General features: G+C 26.1%; 1 protein-coding gene across 3 annotated transcripts; it reads right to left on the bottom strand.

The window, feature by feature from the left end:
• Positions 1 to 157: 157 nt before the first annotated feature.
• Positions 158 to 15,548, bottom strand: LOC112598980 (facilitated trehalose transporter Tret1-like). 3 transcript variants are annotated; one of them, XM_025345676.1, is made up of 4 exons: positions 15,291 to 15,548; positions 6,665 to 6,683; positions 6,207 to 6,323; positions 158 to 1,823 (listed from the first exon to the last, which is right to left on the bottom strand). In XM_025345676.1, exons 3-4 carry the CDS (start codon positions 6,250 to 6,252, stop codon positions 403 to 405), a joined length of 1,467 nt encoding a protein of 488 aa, XP_025201461.1. In that variant the 5' UTR covers positions 6,253 to 6,323; positions 6,665 to 6,683; positions 15,291 to 15,548; the 3' UTR covers positions 158 to 402. The 3 variants fall into 3 exon arrangements, with proteins under 3 accessions (XP_025201461.1, XP_025201470.1, XP_025201452.1); XM_025345685.1 differs by lacking the exon at positions 6,665 to 6,683 and having other exon boundaries at positions 15,287 to 15,548; XM_025345667.1 differs by lacking the exon at positions 6,665 to 6,683.
• Between the last annotated feature and the right edge of the window lie 776 nt (positions 15,549 to 16,324).

The following is a 16,324-nucleotide window of genomic DNA, read 5'->3' as shown; positions in this document are numbered from 1 at the left end:
TTTTTACCTAATTCAATATAATTTTTATAAGTTTTAAATTATAAATTATAATTAATTAATTAATTAATTAATTGAAACATGCAATTTAAAATTTAAATAGTAATAAATAATTAATATAAAATGTATAAAAAATTTAAAAATCAATATTTTTAACCATACCAATAACCAACCATAACAGTAATGTTGACACCTAAGTCTGTGAAAATGGAAAGGCTAATATTAATTGAAAATTTATAACATAAAAAAACTTTAAAATTTTAATATAATAAAATAACCGAGACGTACCTGATTTACGTCTAAACTAGAAATACTCGGGACGCAATTTACATCTAAACAAGGAATACTAAGAACGCAATTTATATTAAAATGGTACATTGGGGCGTAACTTACTGCAGTCACCCATTACATATCGACCTTACTCGAGTCGTCATACGTCATAACAATGTCTGGTAGTTTCCTTCGCCTACTCGATCTGTTTCGAACGCTGTCGTCTAGGATTTCTTGGATTTCGAGGAACGTCTTGTTGGTCGTCTCTATTGCGTACTTATGCAAAAAATATGCACAGGCAAAGTTGACGGCGGAGAACGTCCAGAACATAGTGTAGTAGCCGTAATTGTGTGAGACGATGAGGAACGTCTTGTTGGACAAGAACGAGAAAAAGGCGAGAGTGACGGACGCAAACGCCGAGCACCGGGACCGAACATTAACCGGGAACATCTCACCGAGGAACACCACGGGTATGAAGCCGATACCGATAGAAAACGTGGCGGCAAATGTGGTGTGGCATACATACGGCAGCCATCGGAACGCCGCGGCGGTATCGGCAAAGTATTCGGCGGCGAAGTAGTAGACGCCAAAGAAGAATGTGACCACTCCCAAGCCCGACACGGAACCGATCAGCAGTGGCTTCCGACCTACCCGGTCGACCATGGCCAGCCCGACGAAGTTTACTATCACCAGGACGATGGCGAACGCGATTATGAACTCGAACTTGCCCAGGACTGGTGACGGTTCGGGTAGTATGAGCGCGGAGTACGCGGTCAGGCTGCTGATGCCACCCGCACGTTGTCCTGCGCATGCCACAACCACCACGGCCAGCGCACGGAAGTTGTTCCGGTTGGTGAACAACTCGCTGAACGCCGACCCGTTTTCCATGTCCTTCCGCACGTTCATCTCCATTAGCTGGAGCTCCGCGGCCACGGTGGCATTTACATCGTCACTCCCACTTCCGGCATCACAACCTCTATACCAACGCAAGCACCGGGCCGCGTCGGCCGCCTTGCCCACTTTGAGCAGGTAGTACGGCGACTCGCGCACCCAGAGGAAAGCGATGAAGAACAGCACGGGCACCACAGCAGACGTGGCGTTGAGCGTATGGTAAGACACGTAAGGGCCGATGATCACTTCGAACAGCACGCCGCCACTGAGCTGTATGGTGAACACGCTGCCCAGGGCGCCGCGGATGTCCACACCCGCAATCTCGCCCAGAAACACCGGCACCACCGTGTATGAGATGCCCTTGCCCAGGCCCGCCATCAGCCTGGCCGTGTACAGAGCGACCGTAGTGGGCACGAACAGTGTCAGCGACCAGGAGACGATAAACAGCGGGCCAAGCGCGGCGATCACCTTCTTCCGGCCAAATCGGTCCATCAGGTAACCACCGAACAGTGGGCTGATGAAGTTTCCCAGGTCCATCATACACACGATCCATGACAGTTCGTCAAAGTTCACGTGCAATTTTCCCGTCTGGTGCTTAATGAACTTCTCGGACGCCGAGCTGGGCCACCCCAGCCACATACCACTGATGAATATCGACATGGACGCTATTACATATAACATAATAGCATAATTTTAATGAGTATGTCTTAAGCATATTATGGAGAAAGCACAAAATATTATAGGTTATATACTAATTTAAACTTATTTAAGAGCACATGCTCACGTTCCATTCATTTTGACATCTGATCGTTTGAATTATGATACATTGATATTATGTAAGAACACTGATTTTTACAATATAATAATTAGTTAAAGAAAATGTGTCTGACAATAAATGTATTCATTTATTTATGTGTTGATCATTCTTTGTTTAAATATTAAATCTAATTTCGTTCAAATTTTAATTTAAAATGCGTATCTATAAAAAAAAGTAATACCTAATACTTTACCATTATTATAAGAAAAACTTATGCAAGATCTTTTATTAAATTTAAAATTTTTGCTCAAGTGAAATATTTTACTGTAGTATAGTATCTATACAAAATCCGTTTGCTCGTTTGCAGTTGTTAATTCTAACTAGACAACATACAACGTTTAAAAAACTAAACAAGTTAATCATAAAAAGTAATTAAATGCCTAATCTTAAGCATTTAAAAAATATTTATTCACTAAATTAATTGAATTAGAACTAATCTAATACCTCATACAAAAGAAACTTTATTTTGATATTTACAATATATCGATTTTTATTAGAAAAAAGGCCAAAGGGGTTAAGATGATCTGTACTTAAAATAATTAGGTGGTTTAGTATCCTAAAGCACTCGTTCTCTGATTTTCACTTATATAATTGAATTAAACAAAAAAAAAAAAAAAAAAAAACAGATTTGTCAAATATTGATTTAACGTAAAAATTCCCGTTTTCCTTAATTTTTTCCTTTTTGAAATTATTTTTAGAAGTACAAGAAACTTTTTACTGTCAACCTCCAAAAATATCAACTAGATTCAAATTTCTACAAAAAACCACCCTTAACGTTGAAAATTGAAGAAATTTTACTTTTCCAATATAATGTCTTCACAAAAATAAAAATACATCATTGTAAATAATAAATAGAATAACAAATAAAATAATTACTCTGCTCAGAATCTAACTTAAAACGAACTATGTATTTGTTATCATACTGTTACATTCATTTTTTGATTGATTAATTTAGTTTAACGATATAACTACATAATAATAACATGCACATGTACATTATACATATTTAATTACATCAATTTTTTTTAATACAATAATACAATATACTATGGTTTGTCAAGCATAAAAGAGTCAAATTAGTAAACACGTTTACATTAAAATATAATTTTTAATTCATGTCCAAAAGTTTTAGATACTGTTGAAAATTTTTAATTGAGAATATCAAGAGTTGAGATCTAAATATTGTTACACTTTCTGCACCGTGTATATCTACATTAAATTATATTTGTAACTCAATTTAAGTTTTTAAACTAAAAAACGCAAATATAATTTAATCCGTAAGCTTTATAAAAATGATTTGTAAATAATTAATTTTGTTAATTTAAAAAATAGCGTTATTTATTGTTGTATGTATAAATCACATTGTCTCATAAAATATTTATACGACATCTATCATCTATTTATTTTTTAACAAGTGTCAAGACGTATTATAAGGTAATAAAGATTAAAGAAGAATTATACCTACTTTCCGATCAGGTATTTATTACAACTGCTGATGACCTAGTTTTTGTACTGGATGAAAATTAAATTAAATTCAAATAAAATTAGAATATTAATTATAAAATCTGTAACGATTAAAATAAAATATAATATCAATTAATTTGTGTCATGAAATTTAAAACAAACTTGCAATGATGAGTATAATTAAAGCCACTATGAATATAGCGCTCTAAAAATCGTTTTCTTTAATATTATTGTTAATGCGAAAATAAGGTTTTTATTAATACGTAATATGTGTGTATGGTATATTAATGTTTAAAATATAATATAAGCAGCTATGAAAAAAAATATAAACGTTTTAAGGTATTTATATGTAAATACCTCAATTTATGATGTATAAAAGATGGTCACAACTCATAAGTGTATGAAAAAATATTTAAGTGAAATTCAAGTCCTCTTAAAGGCTTGATTATGCCAATATTTGTTCAATTATACCTATATAGTTGAATAAAATACCAAGGGATTATCGAGTTTATGCTGTATAACAATAACCTATATTATACATTTATATAATATTTACAATAGTATTCAGTTATTTAAAATATCACCTATATCTCCCTAGTCACAATTGAAACTATCAGGTTTTAGTATAAATAGATATAGTTGCCTTAAATCAAATTAATAAAGTCCACTCTTTTTTAAAATATGTGAAATATGTTTATAATGAAGTTATTATACCTTTTTATGAAATCCAGCAACATGATCGCATAATTGTATATTATGAACTGTTTATCCAAGTAGACCTTTTTCGGTTCGATGACTTTTCTTTCATGTCATAATAAAAAGTTGATGAAATGTTTTTACCCACATTGTTAACATATTATTATGAGACGAAAGTCATTAATCATTATATAACAATAAATTCCACAACGTTGTAATTGGTAACGATAAGTCATAAGTATACAATTATTTTTAATATATATTTTAATTGTTTGGTATATTTATAATTTTATAGAGCAACACATTTAATTCATATGCATTTAGTAATATCATTGATTATAAATACTATTTATAATCAATGGTAATGCTGTATGGAGTTATATATTTAAAGTATATTGATGTTCACCATACGTGAATTTATGATCGGTTATCATAAAACTCATAAGTCATAACCTAGTGTTCTATATTCTAGTTACATAATATACTGTATTCGTCTAATAATATTAGTAATAAGACTCGTATATTAAGTACTCATTTTGATGTCAAATTATAAAAATTGTATTTTTTCTAAGAAAAAAAAAGTTATTTTGTAATAGAAACTTCATTTTTTGTTTAATCAATAAAAAAAAATTAAGGGTGGCTTTTTTACAGCTTAGGGGTGCCACTGAATTAATATGATAGGCAAGCTACTAGTTTTAAAAAAAAATTAACAAACTTTAAATTTTGATGAAAGCTTCACTATAATGGGTAGATCTATTTTTATGGATTATCATAAAACTTCATGTTGTAGGAAAGTGCTTTTAGGTATCGTTTAGATAAATGAAATCAGCTTTAATTTTATGTCCAATATTATAAATCCCGGTTTTAACAAGTATACAAATCTTAACCTGCAGCTTTAGCATGGTAAATGTTTATTAATTATTAATTATTATTATAACATTTTAATTTTTTTTTTTTTTTAATGTTTGGCTATTCAAAAACGTCAACGTCATCAACATCAGATATAGCTTCAATCATCATCGGAGTACCTTAAGAAGCTATTTTCTCACCCATACTCTTTAAAATATATACATACTTCTGATCAACTCACAACTCCAAGTACACAATTTCCGACTATGCAGATGATAAAGTAATTTTACCTTCATAACAACCCAATTAAAACTTTAAATTAAATCACAATAAATATATCAATATAATGTTTACCATTAGATAGGGTCTTTGTCCAAATGTTTCAGTCAATAATAAACCTATCCAATTCCTCAATGCTGTTAAATATTTAGGATTAATTCTCGACCAAAAATTAACTTGGAACAAGCATATAAAAGCTAAAAAATTAAAAACGTAATTATTGAAAAATAAATTTACTAGTTTAAAAACCAAACTATTAATATACAAAATTTTCCTAAGGCCTATATTTATGTGTACATATAGGTTACAACTCTGGGAATCGGCTAAAAAATCAAACATAAACAAAATCCAAGTCTTTCAAAATTTTACGATTAGAAAAATCACTAACGCTTCCTTCTGTGTCTCTAATCGAACTTTCCATCAAGGTCTATATTGTATCAAACCTGTTATAGACGAGTGCAATTATTCTACAAACGATTCTTTTTTAGACTAGAAAATTACCCCAACCCACTAAAAGAGTAACATAATATTTTCACAATTCCTGGAAATCCATAATGTTGACTAAAAAAAAAAAAAAAAAATGGTGTGACAATTTAAATTAAAAATATCTTACCCTAATTACCCCAATATAAAACACTAAGTTAATGTCACTAATAGGTGGCTTCTTATACAAGTAATTCATGTTATGTGTAGCCTCATTTGTTATATGCATTAAATTGTATAGATTGTGTTTATTCTATTGTGAAATATTAAAAAAAAAAATGTTTTGACAATTTTTTTGATATTTTTATTTAAATTTTTACTTATAATTTTATAAATATGTTTTGTTGTTTTGTGCTAAAAAAATAAAAACTAATTATAACTATCATCTAGAATATATTTATTTCATGTATAAACACGTATTTATGTATAACTACTCGTTTAATACGTCGTGTGCTCTTACCGGCTATAGTGGCGTAAATTTGTCTATGAACTCCTGATTTCAGCATCTTTAAAAGTTTTTCGATTCTTCTTTGTCAAATGTTTAATTTGTTGTACTTTGTATAAATTATTATTTTACCTGTAACAAAAAATGTAATTAAATCATTAAATCAATCAAATTAAGTTATGTGCGTTTTATAATTATTTTACTCAAATCTTTTACAAATTAAAACGTTCAGGAAGTCCATAATAATTAATTAAATACAGTTATTATACTTAATACAACAGGGGTAGCCAACTTGCGGCTCTCATCATTATTAGATGCGGATTGCATCTTATTTATAAAATCAAAATTTACATATTATTATCATGAATATTATTATTTAGTAATATTTAAAAAAAATTATAAAATTATATAAAATATATTAATGAATATTTTGGTTCTTGGTATCATTGTATTTATCCATATGGCTCACTTACATATTCATATTTGCCACCCCTGAAACATAAATAGTAATAATGACTATATTTATATTTATCTTTTATTTTTTGATATTCCAACCAAAAGTTATGACATCTCAACAGTTATTTTCTAATCTATGAGGAAAATGAATAATAATGATAATAAACATTAGTATAATAGGGTTGAAATAGAAGATGTATGTATGGAAATTAGTAAAAATAATATAGTAGCAAGTTCGTAATAGATTTAGATTCTTCCTGAAATTGGGCGATTGCATGATTTCCAATTAAGCTGATGATGATATTGATTATGGTCTATGACTTTTGCCCACAATAATTGTTTACTATATTTGGGAAGCAGAATTATACATAAGCGATAGGTACGGAAAAAATAGGAAAAAGACGATAATTATATATTTTATAACAATTGATGTGAAAGTTTTGTAAAAAGGTTATCCTTTGTAGGAGGCTGGCCTAAGCATACACCATACTTGGCAAGACTTTGTAATGATTTCATGCATTTGGTAGACCAATAATCATTTATTAGGTTATTACGCATTACATAGTATACAATATTTGTTTTATCAATACATGTATAATTGTTACTGTTTGTGTCGAGTGTGTATTTTATTCGTACAATTTTCGTTATAATAATTAAACTAGTTTTAATTATTTGTTTCGAATCAACATGATAATAACACGTCTTCTTTAAAATATTCATATAAAATCTAAATGCAAATATGGTGCAATAACTAGTGATAACGGTTTATGTATTAAAATAAGTAGTCAATAATATTGATTGCCTCAAATGTACATACAGACTTTTACAGTGCTGGCCTAAGATATTACAGCAACCTGGAAAACTAAAAGGCACTCTTAAAAATATTCTTTGTATACTTAATATTTACTTTTATTCACTTATATTTTGTTCAAAACTAGCTACCTATGTGTATAGAGTGTAAGATACAATAATTTTGATACAGCTACACAAGTATTATTAAATATGTTATTATTATTATTATTAATTAAATAAAATGTACAATATAATTACTATAATAGGTAGATGATACATATTTGTCACAAATTTTTTCTTAATTTTAAATCTTAATTCTTAATTAGATTTTGAGATCTAATTTAATGACTTTACCATGATAAAATTTCTATTGTGTACCGTAAATAAATTGTTTGAAGAATCTTGAAATACTAAATTATGTTTTCAAGAAAAACTACAATTTAAATTAACCGCTTTAAAACTTTTTTCCAATGTCTCCTTTCAGAAACTATCTGTTTTGTAAGTTTGTATCGATTGATTTATTAGTTTTATGTCTTAAATTTGTTTCCAACCATAAATTAGCACATTTTATATGGTGAGGCGAATTTTCATGTGTTTTTAAATATTCGTGTGTTTGTTTCCAGTCGTTTAATCTATTTTTTACTAAACTACATCGGCTCATAGGATCAAAAATTTTACAAAAAAAAAAAAAACAAAATACCTACTGCATAAACAGTTTTGAATTATTATACACTAGTCTTGTGAGTTTTTATTAAATTTAAAAAATGAAGACATTTTTGAATATTTTTCTAATTCTAATAGCTTTTTGAGTTTTCATTTACGATTTTGGTGACCGCTAATTTTGTATTTGTATGTTTGAAAAACATGAACATTTATAATCTATTCTATAATACGACTATAAATAAATTTAGTTTATTATACAACTCAAATAACTCAACCGAGTATGATCATATATTAATATATAAACTATGAACCTATGTCCATATATGAAAATTTTGGTTAATATTATATCGAGGGTAGAGGGTTAAATATTCTGTATCATATGCTATATAGAACTACACAATAGAGAAATTTAGTCCCTACAGTGGCCCACACCCCCGACAAATTTACCAATACAAATTTTCTTAACGGAAATACTAGATAAATACAAATATAAAATATTTATTTAATTATAATTTATAAATATCAATAATATTTAATGTATTATTTACTGTTGAGACAAATAATTATAAAATAATACAATTATTACTATTGTGTCTTAAAATAAAAATTATACACACAATTATCAAGAAAACAAAAAATATTATTTTGAAACTCTGATTCTCCAACGATCTTCATAAATGTTTATTTTAACGTTTTTAACATCGTTTACTTTTGTTATTAATATTATTAAAAAACCATTAATGTCTTTAACTCGATGGTACTAATTTTAAGGGATTTTTTAAGTAGGTTTTGATTATGTTTAAATACTCACGTAATATTAGTAATTATAAAATAATTTGATCCAAAGTCCGATCTTGATAAATGAAAAAACTTCATACGATATTTAACAACAGTTGAATAGTTACAATAAGATAAACTAATTTTCCGTTAGACATAAATGCGTAAATGCGTAAAAAAAAGGCTTAGAGAATATATCCATGTTCTGTCAAACAGGCCGGTTGGCTACTATATTATAATAATATTGTTTAAAATGATGTTCGATGTACAGAATTTATTTCCCCACTGTAATATTTCGAGCTAATTGTTTTTATTAATCATCAATACTATATTATTAAAAACAACAATATAATTATTATACAGACATAAATATGTAGTTATTTTTAAATACGATTTATATTTTAGTTTCAGATTACATAGCATTTTAATACATAATTATTAACTATTAAAAATTTAAAATAATTAAACAATTAAATTTAACATTAATATTATGTATAATGTGTACGTTAGTACGTATACAAATTAACGTTTTATCGACTTATTAGATCCTGATTAGTATATTATTTATGTATATTATATTATTTTGTTGGTATCTTATTTTATACGATTACAAAGTTTTAAATCTTATATAGGTACCTGAATCTCCCACTCACAATTATTTTAAAATTTAATGTATTTAAAAAAAATATTACATTACTTATTATAGCGCTTAAATATTAACATTTACAAAATCATAATATTGGTTATCTAAAGTCGAATTCACTATTTTAGAAATAAGATATTATCTTAGAAAATTTAAATAGAAGATATGACTAATTGTTTCCGCATTAACTTAAATATCGATATCAATTATCAATATAAGATTTAGTCAAAAGTTATCAACTGCCACGAGACGTATTGTTTTACAGATCATAGAATACGTGCGTATTTGTAAAGAATGTAAATCAACTATTTAACCAACAAATAAATAAATATTTTTTAATTTTAAAATGTTGTAAATATTATTAAAATAATAATATCACTTCAAAATTAATTTTTTTAATTGATTTTATAAATACGTTGAAAACTGTGTAGTAATATAAATATAGTTAAATCAAAATTATTAGGAGCTACTACCTACTGAATAATAACTCATTAAAAAATAAATATACACAGACTAATCATTAACTGTGTAAATTGAAAGCTACAGAAACAATAATTTTAAACTCATATTTATTAATAATTATTGTTTAATATTAATTTTTGCAGGTAACACTCATAATAAAATATTTCTATACGACACTGAAAACATACAGCAATATCGAACATATGAAATGGCGTTTTAGCTTTTTGGCACCCCTAGACTAAATTATTCTGGTGCTCCTCTTCACCTCACGGTATCAAAGAGTCTATAATATTTAGTCTGAACATTTCCCTGAAAATTTTTGTAATCATAAAAATTAATATTAAATCTTAAAAATAAACAACTATTAAAAGTAATATTATATTTCAGGCTTAATAATTTTCTTTAATTGTCAATATGATTTTCATATAGTTCCGTGATGAAAATTTAAATAGTAAAAATAAACCTAGAATCATAGAAAACATAAATAATATCAATAAAAAAAATCATACAATAAAAACCTTGAAATTTATTAAATTATACCTTTTTTTTACCGTTTCATTTGTAAAAACACTTTTTTTGTTAAAATACCTAAATTAAAATATTATAAAATTATTTTTTGTTTCGAGAAAGTTTTTATGATGTCTGCATAATCTATGTCTATTGTAATTTGATTTTCAATACATAATATTGCTAAACCATTAATTAATCTTTAATCACTCATTGCGCCGGTCTTAAATAATTTTTAATACTCTTGAGGCACGAAAATTATCTTTAGGCCAAACAATTAGTTACTAGTGTACAAACAAAAATTCTTGAAACAATTTCTACATTTGGATAATAATGATAATATACAAAAATATGTTTTAAGTTTATTTTCAAAAATTAATTTTATTGATTTTAAAAGATACTCTGATTTTGGACAAAATTTATTTAAGTAAATAATCTTTTAAATGTGTACGATTTATTTTTATTTTTACTTCTGTAATGTCGCTAATACTGACGACAACGACAATCATTCTTATCATTCGACTGATTATATCTCGCGTCTGATTATTATTATTATTATTATTATTATTATTATTATTATTATTATAATACAATTGTTAGTGAATAGTATTGTTAGTATTTAAGTTTTAGTTTTGTATCTGTTCATGAATCTAACAGGATAACATTTATAATAATGCATGGAAATAAAACAGTTAACATTCTTCTGAATGCCATAGTGTAAAATGTATTCTTATCTTACAATAATTAAGCCATCCTTGCCGTAGTCGCATACAAATTTTGTTATAATTTAGTTGCAAGTCTTCATAATCAAAATCATTTAGATATATTTTCCAGAGGTTGCTTGATTTTTGTTTTATCTCAGACGGATTAAATTCAAATAATCTTGTCAAGAAAAAAAAAGGTTTACAAACTTTACGTTTTTTTAATAGTTTATTTTTTAGTAGGTACATCAAGAATTACCATAAATAATTGAAACCATGTAGATATGACAAAGTGATCACGAGTCATTTCATTACACATCCAAAACGTAGAGGTTATATTGAAAAATATTTTGTTATCTTTGTAATTCTTATAATTTAATTCAAAAACATCGTTGCACACAGAAATACATTTTTAACATCATTCACATTATCAACTATTTTTTCAACAATGTTTGAATTTTTAAATATATTAATGGCAGTATTATAATTGTCTTCATCTACTCTATCAACTGATTTTTCAAAAAAAAAAAAAAAAAATGTTTAAACTTTCAGAAGTACTATTATCAATATCACTTATATTATCGATTATTCGTTTAAAAAATTTTGAATCATTTTTAGATATGTCATTTTTATTTTACTTATCTGTTCAGAAGTATTTAAATTCGCAGAAGGAATTTTACTCAAGTCATTTACATAAGTCAGATTTTTGAATATATTTGAATATTTTTATTGCTAGAAGTAAAAAACGAATCCAATTTTTTTGTAATTCATTTTTTTCATGTTTGTTTTAAGTACCACTTGTTAAGTTTTTTCATATTATTTATGCAATATTACTTTCAAAACTCCAAAACTAAATTTAAAAAAAAAAAAAAACAATTGATTTAAAATTTAGATTTAACTATATATAGGTACCTAACTTAACCTCACAGGCTTTATTGATAGGTATTTTCAACTGAGTTATAGCTATATAAAATATTAAAACTTTAAAGTGCTCATAACTCACTTTAAAATTATAATATCAATAAACGCTTTTGTAATGGTCTAGATAAAATTCTTACTATTAAGTTTGATATAATAGGTAAATTTACTCTAATATTAAATATGAAATAAATTCTGTTGAACAAAAATTTTCTATGTTGTATATATGTAAGACTGATATAACACTTGTAGTCGGTGCGTCCTATTGAGGTAGCAGGGCTCCATAGGTATTAAAATATAAAATAATAAAATAGTACGTAATCCTATAAAATATGTAAAAGTAAAGTAGGTTGTTTACAATTTTTAGTAATATAACTGAAATACGTATTTAAATTATAATTTTTTTTTTTTTTTTTTTTTTATTAAAATATATTTAAAACAAAAAGTAATAGTTAACAAAAAAAATTTTATCATAATTAGCACATGCATAATTTGTGGAGGAAGTTCTTCATTAACAACACTTTAGAAATTATAATTTATGGGCAATTTTCTTTAATATTTAATATTATTTATTATTTTTACTATTTTTGAACTATAAGGAAGAATAAGTTGAAGTTATTTCCGTACGCCGTTGCATTTATGAAGCTAAATAAATATTAAAGTAACAAATATCATAAGCATAATAATATGGTTTGTTCAATAAAATAGTGCCTATAATATGTATATTATTAAAATCATTTATTTTACTAGACCAATTGATATTTTAGTATTTGACTATATATTATTGTATTAACTTCACAATTCGAATGTTTGAAAATGTGTTGCTCATTTTATGAGTATTTAGGGTAAATTTAGATACATTTTATTGTAGATTATTAGTTATATTTTTCTATTTTATCTAAAGTATCGTTTAACGAATAGTATAACATTTATCAATTTATAAAGATCGTAAATAATAAAAATATCACGTTCTTTTAAGGAAGTATATAGAAATTATTTATTATAGGCACGGAATATACTAATATATTAGCTGATTCCGGACAGCATTGCCTGTAAAAAATAATGCCAATAAATTTACTCTGTCTTAAAATTATATACAATTATAATTACTATTACAGAGTATATATGCTAAGTTTCAAAAAAAATCTTACCAAAAAAAAGTTTTTTTTTCATTTTTACCCCTTTTTATACCTTTAATCACCTTAGGGCATGAATTTTGGAGTATACTTTCTTAGTGGACCTCTATATTATAAAAAAAAAAAAACTACTGACCAAATTTAATACTCATAGCTTGAGTTCTAGCTAAGCAATGATGAATCATTAAGTCAGAATATGTTATTTTGTACATTATAAAGATGCTAGATAAAAAATGTATTTAATGCATGAGTTTCTGTACCTTTGTAATTTAAACTAATTAATTAATGTTTAATACATTAATATATTAATTTAAGAGTGAAGAAAATATTATGGTCACAACCTTTATATTTCGAAAGGAATAATACTCGAAGCAAATAGTAGAAATTAAGTATTTGAATATTTGAATTAATTAATTTTAGTGGTATCTTCACAATGTGTTTATGTGGTTGATAGTAATTTCTTTAAAACTAAAAATAAATATTTTTTTATTCTGCACTGAAAAAAAAACCTTGGTAACATTGATAAAAAAATAGATTCGATCAACAAAATATTTGTCACTATTCAGCTTACAAACAGATTTGTTCAGCTAACAAAATTAAATTGTCAATATATAATCATGTTTTGTAAAATGACAAATATTTTATTATTTTGAATAAACTTACATTATTGATTTATATTATAATATTTTTATGAATAATATAATTTTAATAAAATATTTCATGAATACAATACACTATTTGATTAATACAATTAAATATTCGATAAACAAATCATAAAAAATTTATAATCAAGACTATTAATTTTATTATTTCAATAAAATGCATATGTTGATAAAATAATCTGTTTCAATGAAACAAAATTGGTATATAATTTCAATAAAATGTTCTGATCGTATTATCAACTAAAATTATTAATGTAGTATTAAAAAAATAATATGCAAATTATAAATATATTTAGATATATGTAGAAATTGAAAAAAATTAGTACATTTAATACATTTTCTTATTTAGAAAGTATTTTAAAATCTTATTAGACATAAATAAACATAAATATATAGGTAAAAAAATGTAGATATAGGTAGGTATATAAATATATAATAACATAATGAAGTTTACATAAAGTACCTATATAATAATTAAAATAAGTAATAGATTTAATATATCTACACAATGTAATTAAATTATGTATTCTGCAAGCACACTACTAAATTACACAAACTAGAATTTTTACAAGTATAATACATATTACTATTATACTTTATAATTTATTAATTTTTCATGGATATAAATGATATAATACTTAAAAATGTCCACTATCACTTTTTGTCTAATATACACGTATACATTTGAACAACTTTAAAAAGATTCAAGAAAAAAACCTATAAAACACGTTGAAAAGGAATAGAAATATCTTATTTTTGGATATCCGGACACAGTGGAATACACGGAAATGAAAAAACAGATATAGAAGCATTCAGAGCCATCTCCTCCACAAACACCCAACTCTTCTACGCTTATATAAAGAAACACATCTAGATGATTCTACGTCTCAAATGACAAAACAACTGAATAAAATAAAACATCAAATTAAATACCATAAAAAACAATATTCATAATTGAAAAACCTGAGCCTCAACAGGAAAGATGAAACCATTTTGAATCGCCTCTAAATAGGACATATATTTATAATATACAATCATTCCATGGCCAGAAACGATCCCCTTTTATGCGAATAAACAACATAGTCAAACACATATTAACAAAATGCCTCAAGTTTGAAGAATCAAGAAACAACCACTACATATCTCATACTCTAGGAGAAGCCCTACAACCTGACCTTCAATCAAATAAAAACATTATTAACTTCTTAAAAGAAATCAAATTATACAACCTTATACAAGTCTTAATTTATTTCTACTCTGATTCAAATGTAAATACAATGTAAAATATAAACTAATAACTTAAAAGCTGATGTACAAATGTTCAATAAAAAAAATAATTTAGGAAATTTACACTATATAATTTAAAGTATGCAGGTACCTACTTAATATGACTAGGATTGGTTTGTATCTGTTTCATACTTAAACACTGTTACAAATGTGAATTTAAATTTGATGCATTACCGCATTGTACGCCACAGAACATTTCCACGAACGATAAAAAACTATTTTTTGTCTAGTATCGAAACATTTTCATTTATTTAAAATTCAATACTTTTCCAAATGTAATTTCTAACCCCTAATACGTAAAAGCACTAATTTTATATCACTAGAATTTATATTTTTCAGTAAAACTTTTGAACATTAGGTACAAACGAAAAACACAGATGCACTGAAGTGGAATATTAGTTTATGCTATAAACTTTAAATGTTATTGAATATTTATTTTTTAATCCAGTAATCTTTAATAGGCCTTAAAATATAAGCCATATAATTTTAATGCACGCACATTATAAGTAAGTGAGAAGATAAGGTCTTAATTCTATATTTGCCTTACTCTCTAAGCCATAGAGCTTAATAAAAAAATTATTTATAAATTCGACATCATTGGCCATTGTTACAACCTATTACTTTTTATACAACATAAATATACATTTTTTTTAATTCAATAAGTAGGTTAATACTAGTATCTAACACTATTATGTGAAAATTTAAGCTACGTTAAAATGTTAATTATGTATATTATGTATATATTTAATGCAAATGTGTAATACTACTAACTGCAGTACTATAGAAATCATTTTTTTTTTTAAGTTATATATATATTTATAGTGGTTCTAAATTGTCACCAGTTATAACTGTCGTGTTATTCAACTCTATAAACTCTATTAACGACTTAAAAAAATAGAAAAAATTAAATAACCTAAAATTAACATATTTAAGACTAAGAATTTTCATGAAACGGAAGTAAAGACAACATGGCGAATCGAATTACCATACTGGTGCGTTCTGGTCCATTTTGATTAACCTAACCTATTTAAAAAAAAATAAATATTTTGTATTAATATTTATTTTCAAAACGTCTCCACATTGTAAATTTCCACATCTCATCACTATTTTATAAAATAAATCATGCAGA

The sequence above is a fragment of the Melanaphis sacchari genome, unplaced genomic scaffold (assembly GCF_002803265.2).
Source record: "Melanaphis sacchari strain LSU unplaced genomic scaffold, SCAv2.0 Contig0_pilon_pilon, whole genome shotgun sequence".
Lineage (NCBI taxonomy): Eukaryota > Metazoa > Arthropoda > Insecta > Hemiptera > Aphididae > Melanaphis > Melanaphis sacchari.
This window is presented reverse-complemented; position numbering and strand designations above follow the sequence as displayed.

Bases quoted from the DNA above. Each gene is read 5' to 3' on its own strand.
- LOC112598980 (XM_025345685.1), bottom strand. From the start codon at position 6,252: ATGCTGAAATCAGGAGTTCATAGACAAATTTACGCCACTATAGCCG. The intron at 1,824-6,206 runs GTAAGAGCACAC...TATATGTAATAG, and splicing joins AATTTACGCCACTATAGCCG to CGTCCATGTCGATATTCATC.